Source organism: Hydra viridissima, unplaced genomic scaffold, assembly GCF_058129835.1.
Source record: "Hydra viridissima isolate aposymbiotic clone 2 unplaced genomic scaffold, HvirCarnegie_v1 scaffold_4, whole genome shotgun sequence".
Classification (NCBI taxonomy): Eukaryota; Metazoa; Cnidaria; class Hydrozoa; order Anthoathecata; family Hydridae; genus Hydra; species Hydra viridissima.
The window spans coordinates 18,483,343-18,496,583 of NW_028324303.1; the positions used below are offsets into that span (position 1 = coordinate 18,483,343).

Sequence of the window (13,241 nt, forward strand, 5' to 3'; positions counted from 1 at the left end):
GTTTATTACATTGTTAGAACCACCAAGACTTTCAGTTACTTGATGAAGTTCATTAGTCTGCACATCAAGTTCTATAGGCGAAACAAACTCAAGGTTATTTAGCATATATAACTTTCTAAGATGATCAGTTGCAAACAGTTGAGAGACACTGTTATAAATTGAGGAAAATGATAATAATTGATTCAACACAGAGTCGTCATCTGATTCAATATTTAGTGCTTTAAGCCTTTTTCTTGTTAATGGTACAATACTGTTCTGGAACAAATCAAGAAACATTTAATTTTATTACATATTGAAGAAGCTGCTGAAAGAACTGCAGCTTTGTTATACATAAATTGTTTCCAAAAGATTCTAAAAAATTTTGTCATTAATCTTTTTTTTCATTTTCATCCACACTTTCAATAATTGCAATCTTTTCTGCTTCCACAATATTTTCAACGTTTTCTTCTCTATCTTTAAATAAATTTAGTTTATCGAAAGTTATGGAAACTTGATGAGACTGATGAAATTTTAAAATATGACATCTATATGTATTAACAGTGTTATACCAATAAACACAACCATCTAAACAACACGACAAATTCAGATGTTTTTCATGACCATGCTGCAACATCATGTGATTGATTAACCCTCGTACATTATAAAACCCTTTTCTGCAAAACTCAACTTGACAATAACACTCCATACCGAAATTTGCAACCTTTAACTGCACTAACATGCTACAATGCCGGATGTATTATTAAAACTAGATGCAGCTATATATCTGATAATAATATATATAATTTGTTTTTTTAATTGTCTAAGTTGTTTATCTTTAAGTTTTTTTGGTTAATCTAAAAACCAACGAAATATTTTTTATAAACTATAAAATACTTTTATTTATTCTCAGCTTATTCTATTTTTAAGTTAAGAGCTTTTCATAAAAATAAAGAAATTTATGGTTTGCGAGCCGCATTCTGGTGACATCTAATATATATATATATATATATATATATATGGTCTAGGAATTAATTCGTGCGGTTTTTAATTGAAAACTGAAGGTTTATTTCAAAAACTAAATGGATAAATACATTAATGAAAATAGTGTCCATCGCTAGTCACTACTTTTGCCCATCTTTCCGGCAATTTACGAATTCCGTGTCGAAAAAATCCTTCATCCTTAGAAGTGATCCAATCAGAGACCCATTTTTCGATATTTTCTGAAGAAGTGAAGCGCTGTCCAATCAAAGCGTTATTCATGCAATCGAACAAGTAGTAGTCAGAAGGAGCAATGTCCGGAGAGTACGGCGGGTAGGGTAACACCTCCTATCCGACATTTTCCAAATAGTTTTTGACAGGTTTTGCGACAAATGGTCGAGCGTTATCATGCTAAAAAATGAGTTTATCATGTCTGTTACCCCAATCTGGTCGTTTTATGACCAGAGCTTGCTTCAAATGCGTTAATTGCCGTCGATAACGTTCTCCATTAATAGTTTCACCAGGTGTCAGAAGCTCATGGTTCACCACACCTTTCATATCCCACCATATACACAGCATAACCTTTGCACAGTGAATATTCCGTTTGGGTTGTGATGGACCTGATTCACCTGGCTTTACCCAGACCTTTTTTCGTTTAGGATTCTCGTAATAAATCCATTTCTCATCACCAGTAACGATTCGATGCAAAAATCCCTTTCTTTTCTGTCTTTCAAGCAGCAATTCACAAATGGTCTTTCTTCTTTCCACGTCTCTGTTTTTCAATTCATGTGGAACCCAATGAGACATTTTTTGAATCATATCCATGGTTTTAAGGCGTCTGGAAACTGTTGATTGTTCAACTCCTAACGATTTTGCAAGGTCCTCTTGCATTTGACAAGAATCCTGATCGAGCAATGCTGCCATTTCTGCTTCTTTAAATTTTTACGGCTGTCCTAGTCGCTCTTGGTCTTCAAAACAAAAATCACCACTTTTAAACCGTGCAAACCACTTCTGACACGTTCGCTCAGCTAGAGCATGGTCACCATAAACTTCAACCAAAATACGATGACTTTCGGTAGCACTTATCTTCATGTTAAAGTAATGAAGAAGAATCCCTCGCAAAAACACTTTATCAGGAACAAAAATCGACATTATAGTAGGAGAGAATTAGCGAAAAAAAGGGTCAAACCCGGACAAAAATGGTATAAAGCTGAAACTTTGCACAGAGGAAGTAGACAGTCTCTGGGTGAGCGTAAAAAAAAGCCCCGTTGATTGCGCTACGGGAACATCCCTTATGGGGCAATTCGGGGTACAAAAAAGTTGCAATTTTGACAGCACCAAAGTATCATAAACTTTATATCGTTGGATCGAAAATTTTATGCTGATCAATATTTAAATAAGAATTATTACTTGAAAACAATTATTTTTTAAGTTATTTACGTTTGAAAAGTGTAAAATCGTTAAAATGTTATATTTTTTGTTTTCAAAACATAAAAATATAACTTGTCTGTGCGCAATTTTAAATGGGAAAAAATTAGTAAATAATATATTCTTTTAAAATAACTTTAAGACTTGAATGCAAATTTATTTAAAATTAGATGTCCGATATCATACTTTTCTCAAAACAAATCATCAAATAAATTTCTCTCGTTTTCAATTTCATCACTTGAATCTTCTTCAATTTCAAAATCCTAAAAATGCAAAATATTTGTATTCCAAAAAAAACAAAAATATTTAAAGAAGATTATGTGTATATTTAAAAAATAAAATTTACCGTTTTATTACTGTAGTCTTGCCCATGACAGCCACCGCATGCAGTCATGCATTTTAATCCGTTTTTCCTGCAAGAACACATATTAGTTCCGCACATATTTCTTGACGAAGTTTTACAATCGCAGCGAATCACTATTAATATATTGGGTGGTGCCACATCTTTGTCTGTTGGTATTGGAAGAAGACAACCATTATCTAACTTCCATCCCCATTCTTTAGGATCCAAGTTGAAAGATTCATCTAGCATTTTCCATTCAACAACTTGTAGGTGAACTCTAAGACCATGAAAATAAGCAGCACGGTCTGTGGGTGGTAACATTTCTGGCTTAATAATTCCTTCACAAACCATTTGTTTATATTTTAAATACCTAAGAAAAATACTATGAAAATATGACACTTAAAATCTAAATGAGTGACTTAAATCCACAAAATTATGACTAAACTTTCAAATACCAACCGCATTTTCCTTAACGAAGATTCTGCATTTCCACCAAAAAGTTCAATGAAATCCCTTACTGCAGATTCTCCAACTTCTTTTTTTGTTGCCCAGTAATCCGAAATAATTTCAGGTACTGATTGTATATTATTGAATTTTTGCAGTAATTTTAAAAAACTAGGTTTTCCTTTTCCCAGATTTGAAGATGTCGAGTCACATCCTGACCATGCGTGAACAAATAACAGATGTTCTTTAAAATCCGTTACTCGAGATTGAGCGTCTTTAATACTCCAGAGTTTTTTTTTTCTTTCTTGATAAAAAAAAATCTCATTTAATTCATCTTTCCAATGATACATTAGCATAACTGCTATATCAGTATCATCAGCAACAACAATGTATGGTGAAATTTCCTTTGCAACTTCCAACGATTTAGAGACAATTTTCTTGTCAGCATCCCCTTTGCAAATATATACTTCATATCCATCTCGTTTAAGGTAATCTGACAAAAGTAATATTCATTGTGCCTTGTTGTTTGAATTCGATAGAAAACGCTCTTGTGAGTACGGAACCTGATTATTTTCTCTTATAACAAGATTTTGGGAAGAACCTTTGCATTTTCTTCTGATGTGTTCATTAGATTTAATTGAAGATTTTTTATCATAACCATCAAATATAGTATAAGTGGTGGGATAATTTTTTCTTATATAGCTGATGTAGGTCTCAACAATTTCTACAAACCTCATACCTTTGTTCCAAAGAACTCTGTGGAGTAAGGAACCTCTATCAAGGACATATTTGCACAAACTGACATTTGTACTTGCTTTAATTTCGTCGTCAGGAAGAATCACTTTGCGTAAAGATGATTTGTTTGCTTTCAGCATTAGGTTATTTTTAAATAATGATTGTGGGAGATGAGTAAGCTCATAATCAAAATATAGTTCAACGTCATCCTCTCTTTCTGCAATTGCTGCAGGTCTATTAAAAAGGAGTGTTGGATCGACACAACAATCAGCTTGTTTGTCTAGTTTTACGCTATTGGTCAAAACATCTAAAGAAAAAAATGTATTCTTCTTTTTAAACTTTGCTTCATTGAACTTAAGGCCGTTAAGAAATGTTTGTAGACGAACACCTATGCTCTCAGCCTCGTCACAATTGACAAGATCTTCACCATTGACTGACACAAGACCCATAGATAATGAATATAGATTTCTATCGACAGTATTGAATGGATTTCTTACAGAAAACCAGTCATAAAACAACTCACAATGTTCATAATCACATACTAATCTTTTAATACCCATTTCTTTATTGCTTTCCGTAACTCCGATGTCAAATCCAGATAATTTATGTATTGCTTCATGAACACTTGCAGAATAACAGATGATCATTGTCCATAGGTTGCGTATATTTTCATCAAATCCTCTACCTCTAGTTAAACCACCATTGCATTTTAAAGACTGCATCAGGGTCTACTCTATTACAAGATCAGAAGATAGGCCAGCCTAATACCTTTCAGATCGGCGCACTGCGTGACGATCATCTAAAAATTGTTGATGTAACCATGGATTCGTTTCTGAAAGGTATTTCATTTCTTGCAAATATAACCTGGAGCACTTGGCATAGTTTGAATGCCCTGATGCGGCATTTATACCATTTATACCTCATTTATACCATTTTGCATTGCGATTTTATAAGTGCATTCAAGTCCGGATATATCTAGTTTTGATTCGTCAACTAAAATATCTATAATATGACTCATCAATGCACTCTGGACCAACATGTGACCTCTTAAAGCTCTTCCAACAGCATATATTTTACTGTACCTTCAGAGTAAACTTGTTCTAAAACTTCTTCCAGGCCAGTCCCTGCCATTAGTTTTCCAATGCTTCCGAGAAAGCTCATCATTGTGTGAAACCCTCCGAGTCGACATACTATATTGAGGTTCTGATCTTTTACAACACCAAACGCTTTCTGCTATAATGGCTGATCAATCGTAACGCAGGGAGTAACTATTTTATATTTATTGGCTTCATCATTAATGAACAATAGTGTAGAATATATGCATGTTTCATCTGAAGAATTTAAGTCAATAATAGGTAAAACTTTTATGGATGCTTTTTCATAAACTGTTTTTGATTGTGATGTAGTATGCATCATACACTGCGACCATTTTCTATAGACGCATGTAAAATTTAGCGGATTTACAGTGTTACAGTGGTAATAAAATTGTTCTAATGGTACTTTTGAATAAGTATATTTAACTCTTTCACTACCGCGGTTTTTTTAAAAAAACTTTTCGCCGTGACCGCACTAATTTAAAAAAAATAATAAAGGATCACATATTATTCAAAACTAATAGAAATCCAAGTAATAAATCTCTTTGAAACCATAACAAACTATATATATAAAGAAAGCTAAAGAAAAGATCTTTTTAAATACATAAAAGTTAAATACACAGCAATTCATACTGGGAAATGCAAGGAGTTAAAAAACGTCGTTTTTTATTGAAAGAAAGAAAAATTAAATCAAAAACAAAATTCTTTTATATATTTTTAAGAATAAATATTTTAAAAGACATTTCTAACAACTTACATAGACAATGGAATCTATCATAAGTAATAAAAAATAGTTTTACTTTTCTTTTGAGAACAGAAAAAAGCTGAAACCAGTTTTTTTTAGAACTGAGTTTAGAAAATTAAAAAAGAAAAAAATCAATTACTTTGTAAGATGTGCTTAAAAAAAAAAAAATTCTCAAGTACTTCCAATGATAAAAAAAAATTATCTGGAATGGTAAATCAAAAAACAATCTTTAGGATGCAAATGAGGTTCATTACTGCAGCCAGAACATATAAAATTTGTGCGCTTTCTATTGACAGGAGTACTACAGACTACTCAATTTCTATCGCTTTCAACATATTTAATCAAATGTCTTGTATTGTTGAATGTTTCTAAGACTGGATTTGAAATTTGTCGAACTCTTTTTAAAAGTGTAGAATTATCAGGCATCATGGTAATACAAGAATTAACTAGTTCTTCAATAAGATTCTCCTTAAATTTTTTTAGAGTAATTCTTTTTGAATTATGTGGACGAGTTTACAAATATAATATGTAAGAGTTAGCTTGAGTTACTTCTATCAGCCAATTAAAAATTCTTTTCCACCACTTAACTGTCTTTCTATCTAGATTACTGTAATATGAAACAAATTGGTCTAAACGATCACAACCATTCATTGATAGATTGTACTGGTGAATAATTTCTGGTATTTCCCTGACTCCTTTGAGACGAGAAGATACTGCAACAAAATTTTTCGCAAACTTAGTAGAAACAGCTACTACTGGTTTTTTAGCTTTCTTATCTTGCCACTGAACAAGTAGAATTCCAGATTCACTGCGATAGTAATTTGTTTGTAGATGTTTCTTCTACAACCTTTTTGGAACTTAATATTATCTGGAAAATTCTTGCGATTTGTTTGTAAGGTTCCAGTGTAGTGAAATGATTTTGATGTCAGATAGGAGATCAAAGAGTGTGTTGTGTAATATCTATCAGCAAAAATATGGTGACCCTTTCCAAGAGGTTTAAGTAAGTATTCAAAAAATTTTTCCGATTGTCCCATTCCATATGTATCAGAGTTATAAGATGTATCACTTCCAAAGTAGGTAAGGATGTTAAAGGCATACCCAGAAGAAGATATTGATGAACTTAAACACTGACTATTTATCTGCATTTTGTAAGAGGCAAAAGAATTAATAAATCCAACTAATTCATCTTGAATTTTGTCACTAAAAAGTTCTTTAAAACAGTCTAAAATAGTTGAGTTTTCATTGAGATTTGCATTGACTCCAGGTTTATTATTAGGACAAAATCTAAACGAATGTGTTGGACTATCGTTGTAATCTTCTCCAAGAAGTACCCATGAATCAACATTTTCACAATTAGCAGATATACCACCGTTAAACTTTCTTTTTCTTTTATTTATAGGAGCAGCTTCTGTGGAAGAAGTCTCGCCTTTGATAATCAAAGGGGACGAGACAGTTTCTTCCATAATTGAATATTCTAAATCTTCTGAGCTAGAACTACTCTCAGACTCACTTTCTGATTCACCATGATCTTCATTTAACCATTCAAGCATTATTTTAGAAGCTTCATTAGCACTATAGGCTACTTTCGATGACTTCATTTTGATAGCGGTTTAAAAAAACCACAAACTTCGTAATAAAATATCTTGTTATAATTTATACAATATGACTGTTACTTTTTTTTTTAATAATGCAGAGAATTAAGTACACTTTCTGAATAAATCAGTAAAATGAGTCATAAATTAGTACTGATGTTCAAAACATGATAATGAAGCACATCAGAAAGCCGCTACCAGCGGCTTGTGGTCAAAATAATTAAAAAACAAAAGCCGCTGTCAGCGGCTTGTGGTAGGGAAAGAGTTAAGAAAACAATGATCCATTATGCATTTAATTATTAACTATCTTGATTGTATTAAAATAATTAAATTTTTAATATTCACGTGGCAATTTTCTATAGACGCACTAAAGTTTTTACGAGTTTTGTTGCAAATTTCTTATATTCTGTAGTATTTTTTATTTTGTGAGTCGAAATTAAGTTGAACTTAACCAAATGCCGAAAGGAAAGTCCTTACCAATATTGAAAAAGGTCAAATATTGGCTTATCATCGAGAAAAAGTTCCAAATCGATAAATTGCTAGAAAATTGAAGAGATCAATCACGTTATCCGTAATTTCTTGAAAAATCCAACAGATTATGCAATAATCAAGAGGAAACCAAAGAAATCTAAGGTTTCAGACCGTGAAAAACGCAGGATTGTTCGACTCGCATCAAATTCATCAAAAAGTTTGAAAACAATTAAGTCAGATTTGGGTTTAAATGTTTGCAAGGAGACGATTAGGAAAGTTCTCAAAGACAGCCCACACATTGTAAGATCAAAAATGAATAAAGCACCAAATTTGAAGCCTGTTCATAAACAGAAACGGATGGAATTCGCCCGCGAAAACATGGCACGCGATTGGGAACAAGTAAGAAATTTTAGATTAAATTCTCATAAATACGTGAGATGTCTAAATAGCTGAATATTTTTGTTTTCAATACCAGGTGATCTTTTCGGACGAGAAAAAGTTTAATCTTGATGGGCCTGATGGTTTTAGTGGCTACTGGCGTGATTTGAGGAAAGAACCCAAATACTTTTCGACAAAAAGTTTTGGTGTTGGATCTTTGATGGTTTGGCTTGGGTTTTGTGCAACAGGAAAGTTAAATTTAGCATTTACATCTTGCAAAATGAAAAGTTCTGAATACATTGATGTACTAAAATTATGTTTGATTCCATTTCAAAACAAATATCGACGCAAAAAGTTTGTTTTTCAACAAGATAACGCCAGCATTCACACAAGTAACGAGACTAAAGCTTGGTTTAAAGCTAAAAAAATTGAGCAAATGTGGTGGCCTGCTCGCAGTCCAGATTTGAATCCTGTTGAAAACATCTGGGGAATCATTGTAAGACGTATCTATGCTGACCAGAAGCAACATAACTCTGTGGCAGAGCTAAAAGAAGTGGTATCAGAATGCTGGGAGGATATGGAGCCAAAAGTGCTGGAAAACTTGGTGGGAAGTATGCCAAAACGAATTTATCAAGTAATTGAGCTCAAAGGAGGTCCAATCGAGTACTAAAAATGTGACAAAAACATTTTTTTTGGATAGTTTTGTTAAAAAATGTGAACTGCGTCTATAGAAAATAGTCAGTTATCTTTTGAATTTAATTCATTTATGATTGACCTATTTTCAAATTTGATATTAATTTTTGATAATTTTCATTACTTTTTGATATTTTATTTATAATTTATTACAATGCTCTGTAAAAATAAAGTTAAGTACATTTTTAAGACATAATCCACATGCGCCTATAGAAAATGGTCACAGTGTATAACCTGACCAGTTTGGGCGAGGATTATTTCTTGAACTAAAAAACCATGCTACATGCCAAATAAGATCAAGATTCATTTCAGGCGCACGGAATACTTCAGATCCAATATCTTTTATTGGTTTAAAACTTACATTTAATAAATCCTGATAGCTTGATCCGTGATAAGGCGTTATTTTTAAAGACATATCAGATAAATTTTTAATAGACTTGTGTTTCAAACGTGTTATGCTTTCATAATTGCATTTAGAAGACGAACATATTGATATTAAACCCATTCCGTGAAACGTTCCCTTTCCGGTCAATGTTCGAATGTTGTGATCTACATTATCAGCAACCCAATGTAGGAATTTCGGCTCTTGTTCTTGCGCGGCATTTACTCTACTAACAGCAGCAGATAACTTGAACAACTTAACTTCATCGGAGGAAATTGAAAATCCAAATTTGTTAAGGTGATCCACAAGCCATTTTGTTCCAAAAGATTTATCGATATCTACTCCAATTCCAAATGGAATTGGTGCTATCATAGATCTTGGTCGTGAAGCTTGAGCAATGCATTGTCCTAAACTAATTTGTCGAAGCTTAACTGAAATTAAATGGCTTAGAAATAGCTGTAAACTCTTTGGAACCCATTTGAGTCCATATTCAATATCACCCATATCATTTAGTGACGGATATACAGATTTATCGACATTCAATTCTCTAATTTCGCTTTTAATTATACTTGCAGCGGCAGAAATAATATCATTTTTAGCGTGATCTTTCTTCTTTTGAAATTTTAATATAACAAAAGAAGCCATATCTCTGAAACAAACTAAATTAGATTGACCAGAGAGTTCTCCAAAAAAAATATGATCACGATAATGTTCAAGTAATTTTCGTTTTAAAGATTTCGTTGAGTAAAACGGATAACCATTACTATGTTCTTTCATTTTAATGTGCACATCTGAAAGAGTATAAAGTTCGCAGTCAGTTTCTTCTTCTAACCAGAAACAAAGTTTCTCAAAATTTTCAAATATAATGAGATCTAATGGGCGTCCACGTTGGTTGTCGCTTTTAGTTTTAAGCCTAAAGTTGTTCATACACGAAATATGATAAATAGCTTCTTCCGCTACAAGATCATAACAAGATTTCAAACAAGAATGTACAGCATTTCCCCAATCATCCTCTCGATTCAATGAACGTTCAATCATTTTTTTAATCAATGGTATGGTCTCAACTTTAGAAATCAGGGAATGTTTGTGATCTACCTTTTTAGTACAAAGAAAACATTTTGATTTCCAATCAAATACCTCTTCAAATGATGATCGTAGTTTCTTTCTTGGAACAGATAATGATTGATCTTTACGACTATCCACAAACATTCTTCTACAGCTATGATGGACTAGTACTGTTGTACTATTATGTGTGTTCTGTCGGAACTGGTCTCTAAGAAAACTAAAAATATGCAAAAATCTTTCTCAAACTATAGCTACGTTACAATTGAGTTTAGAATTAAAACTTAACCTAATTTTATGTTGTTTGAGTAATAAAATTGAAAAAAAAACAAAAACAAAACATTGTTGATGTCAACTTTACTTGACCTCCCCCTCCCCAGTGTCACAATTGTCAAAAAAGTTCAGACCCACTTCCTCCCTATTTCGTTGACGTAAATAATGGGCAGCCCCTAATTTGAAATGATTCGAAAAATTAATGAATTATTAATTTAACTTAATTAGTTTAACAAACTGCGCGAAAAATCTTTTTTATAAGATTGTATATTTAAACAAATTTTAATCTGCATAGTTCATTCATACTCCGTTCTTCGCTTAATCGAATCAATGTTTTGAGACCTTTTCCATATACTTTGACATAACTTTCTTTGTCAAACCCAAGCTTGCACAATACACAAACAGCATTCTTTTTTTTTTCAAATGTAAAAACTTTTACTACACATAACGTTTAACTTGTAAGTTTTACTTTTCCATATAATAGTTTCAATATAATAAGACGCAACCATTTTTCGGAGAAAAACTTAATTATCCACTCATACAAAATGTTTCATTGAAAACTTTTGTTATGAAAACAAAAGAAATAATTAAGTTTTTCCCAGTAAAAATTTTCTTTTGAAAACAAAAAATCGAAAGAAGTTTTGCTTTTTTTTACGCTCATCCAGAGACTGTCTACTTTTTCTGTGCAAAGTTTCAGCTTTATACTATTTTTGTCCGGGTCAACTCACAATTCTCTCCTACTATTATCAGTTAAATTAAAAATAGTGTTGTTTACGCTTAAATTAAATGATTTATAATGAAAATGATGCGCAATAACAGTGCACGGTTATCATGAAATCCAATATTGCCAACCTAGCTAACCCAAGAATGCCACATATATGGGGTGATAGTGTATACATACCAGTGTCACCTTGTGCAAATTTTAAAATCTTTTAGGTACTCTGCGGGAAAAAAATGACTTTGAAGTTACAAAAATGGAAAAAATTTACCTTCTTTTTTGACATTTGGATATAAAAATTTACCTTCTTTTTTAACATTGGTCTATGACTAACGGTATGGATTTTATAGCAAAACTGCTATAAAATCCATACCGTTAGTCATAGACCAATAAACTTTGGTGGCAATGCAGCCTATGCCAATACCAAGATTCGGGTAAAGTTTTATTCCAATCCCTGCAGTATAACAAAAGTTAGGGTAGTTTTAGTGTTGAATTTTTATTGATTTTTTCACTAACAGTGCAAAACTTTTCTGATTATGGCCTATTACAAGCCCCCAGGCCATAATGTGGGTAACACATGTGCTCTAGTTGAATATACCAACAACATTATAAAATAAAGGTTTTCATGTTCTTACCAAAATTTTTGGTTTCGGGGGTCAAAAATGTTGTTCTTGATTGAGCCCTATTTACAGCATATGCACCTTTTTCTATATAAAACCTTACATGATAGTGCTATTAGTGCCCCATAAGCTTTCTTTTAACTAAACCACTACCTTAGAAGTTAGTTGAGACATTTTTACAGATTTTTTGATGAAAATTATAAAAAATCTTGACATTTTTTACTCTAGTAACTTTGCGCTTATTCTACACATGGATTTAGCCCTGAAGATTTGTGAGCAAAGCAAAGAAACTTGTCAAAAACCTTTTGCATGTGATTTTTAACTGGTCAACATGTATTGTGTGTTGAAAAACCCATTTCATGCATAAAATCAGCTAAAAATGCCTAGAACTTCCTTAGTGCTTTGTTTTCAAAATCATTATCAAATGTACAAATTGTAAAGTTCAATAAATTTACACTAACAGTGAATTACTTTCTAAAATTTATTCAATTCTATTCATTTCTTGTGAAATCTTGACACTCTTTAATTTATTTAACATGACATTTAAAGCACTGGTCAGTTTATTATTCTTAAAATGAATATTTTTTTTCTTCTCTATCATAAGATAAACTTAAATTTAATTTCAAAGTTTTAAGTGTTTTAATTTTAGTCTTGATCCATTTTTGTTTTAACAATGATTAGAAAAAAAAAGGATTTTGTAAAAGAGGATTTAACAATATTAACCCATCATCAAGTGAATAAGAGCGTACATGATTAACTTGATTTTTGCTTTGGTTTTGTACGCTGTTACGTACATATCATAAAAACTTAAAATCTCAACAAAACATTGCATTTGTAGCACTGAAATAAAACGTTTGTAGAAATATCCAAAATTGTTAAACCTTTCACTTGAAAATCGTTGTATGTGGTAAAAAATTTTGTATTTCATTTTTATAATATAGATATTGTTAGGCTGAAGTAATAGGATTGATTTAGGTATATATGTAGCTCTACTTGCAGCAATATGTTATTTATTTGAAATACACCTGCTTGAGTCAATGTGACGTATATATTAGTGTGTTAAATTCAAATTATTAAAGATGGCAGGATTCTAAAGACTATCATAATCTTGATATCCAATCAAAAAAAATCTAGGCATCTCTTACGACGACATTACAGAGAGTCCGCTAGTAATGTTAATAATGAAATAACATTGCCAGGAATCTTAATATTTGTCAATCATGTTCTTCAATTTCATATTATGGCTAAATTTGTTTAGGTACACAGCTACAATCCACTGACTCCTTAAGATGCCAAATCAGGCAAG

The 13,241-nt window shown here is 31.9% G+C and overlaps 1 protein-coding gene across 1 annotated transcript; it reads right to left on the reverse strand.

Moving 5' to 3' along the window:
• Window positions 1-2,562: 2,562 nt before the first annotated feature.
• LOC149890285 (uncharacterized) lies at window positions 2,563-3,528 on the reverse strand. Its single transcript, XM_090086501.1, has 3 exons — window positions 3,188-3,528; window positions 2,732-3,098; window positions 2,563-2,648 (listed from the first exon to the last, which is right to left on the reverse strand). The coding sequence occupies exons 1-3, from the start codon at window positions 3,526-3,528 to the stop codon at window positions 2,577-2,579; spliced, it is 780 nt and encodes a 259-aa protein (XP_089942627.1). The 3' UTR covers window positions 2,563-2,576.
• Window positions 3,529-13,241: the final 9,713 nt, after the last annotated feature.

Coding starts and splice junctions, on each gene's coding strand:
- LOC149890285 (XM_090086501.1), bottom strand. CDS start 3,528: ATGCTAATGTATCATTGGAAAGATGAATTAAATGAGATTTTTTTTTAT. Junction 3,099..3,187: donor TCTTCGTTAAGGAAAATGCG/GTTGGTATTTGA, acceptor TATTTTTCTTAG/GTATTTAAAATATAAACAAA. Junction 2,649..2,731: donor AAGACTACAGTAATAAAACG/GTAAATTTTATT, acceptor TTGCATTTTTAG/GATTTTGAAATTGAAGAAGA.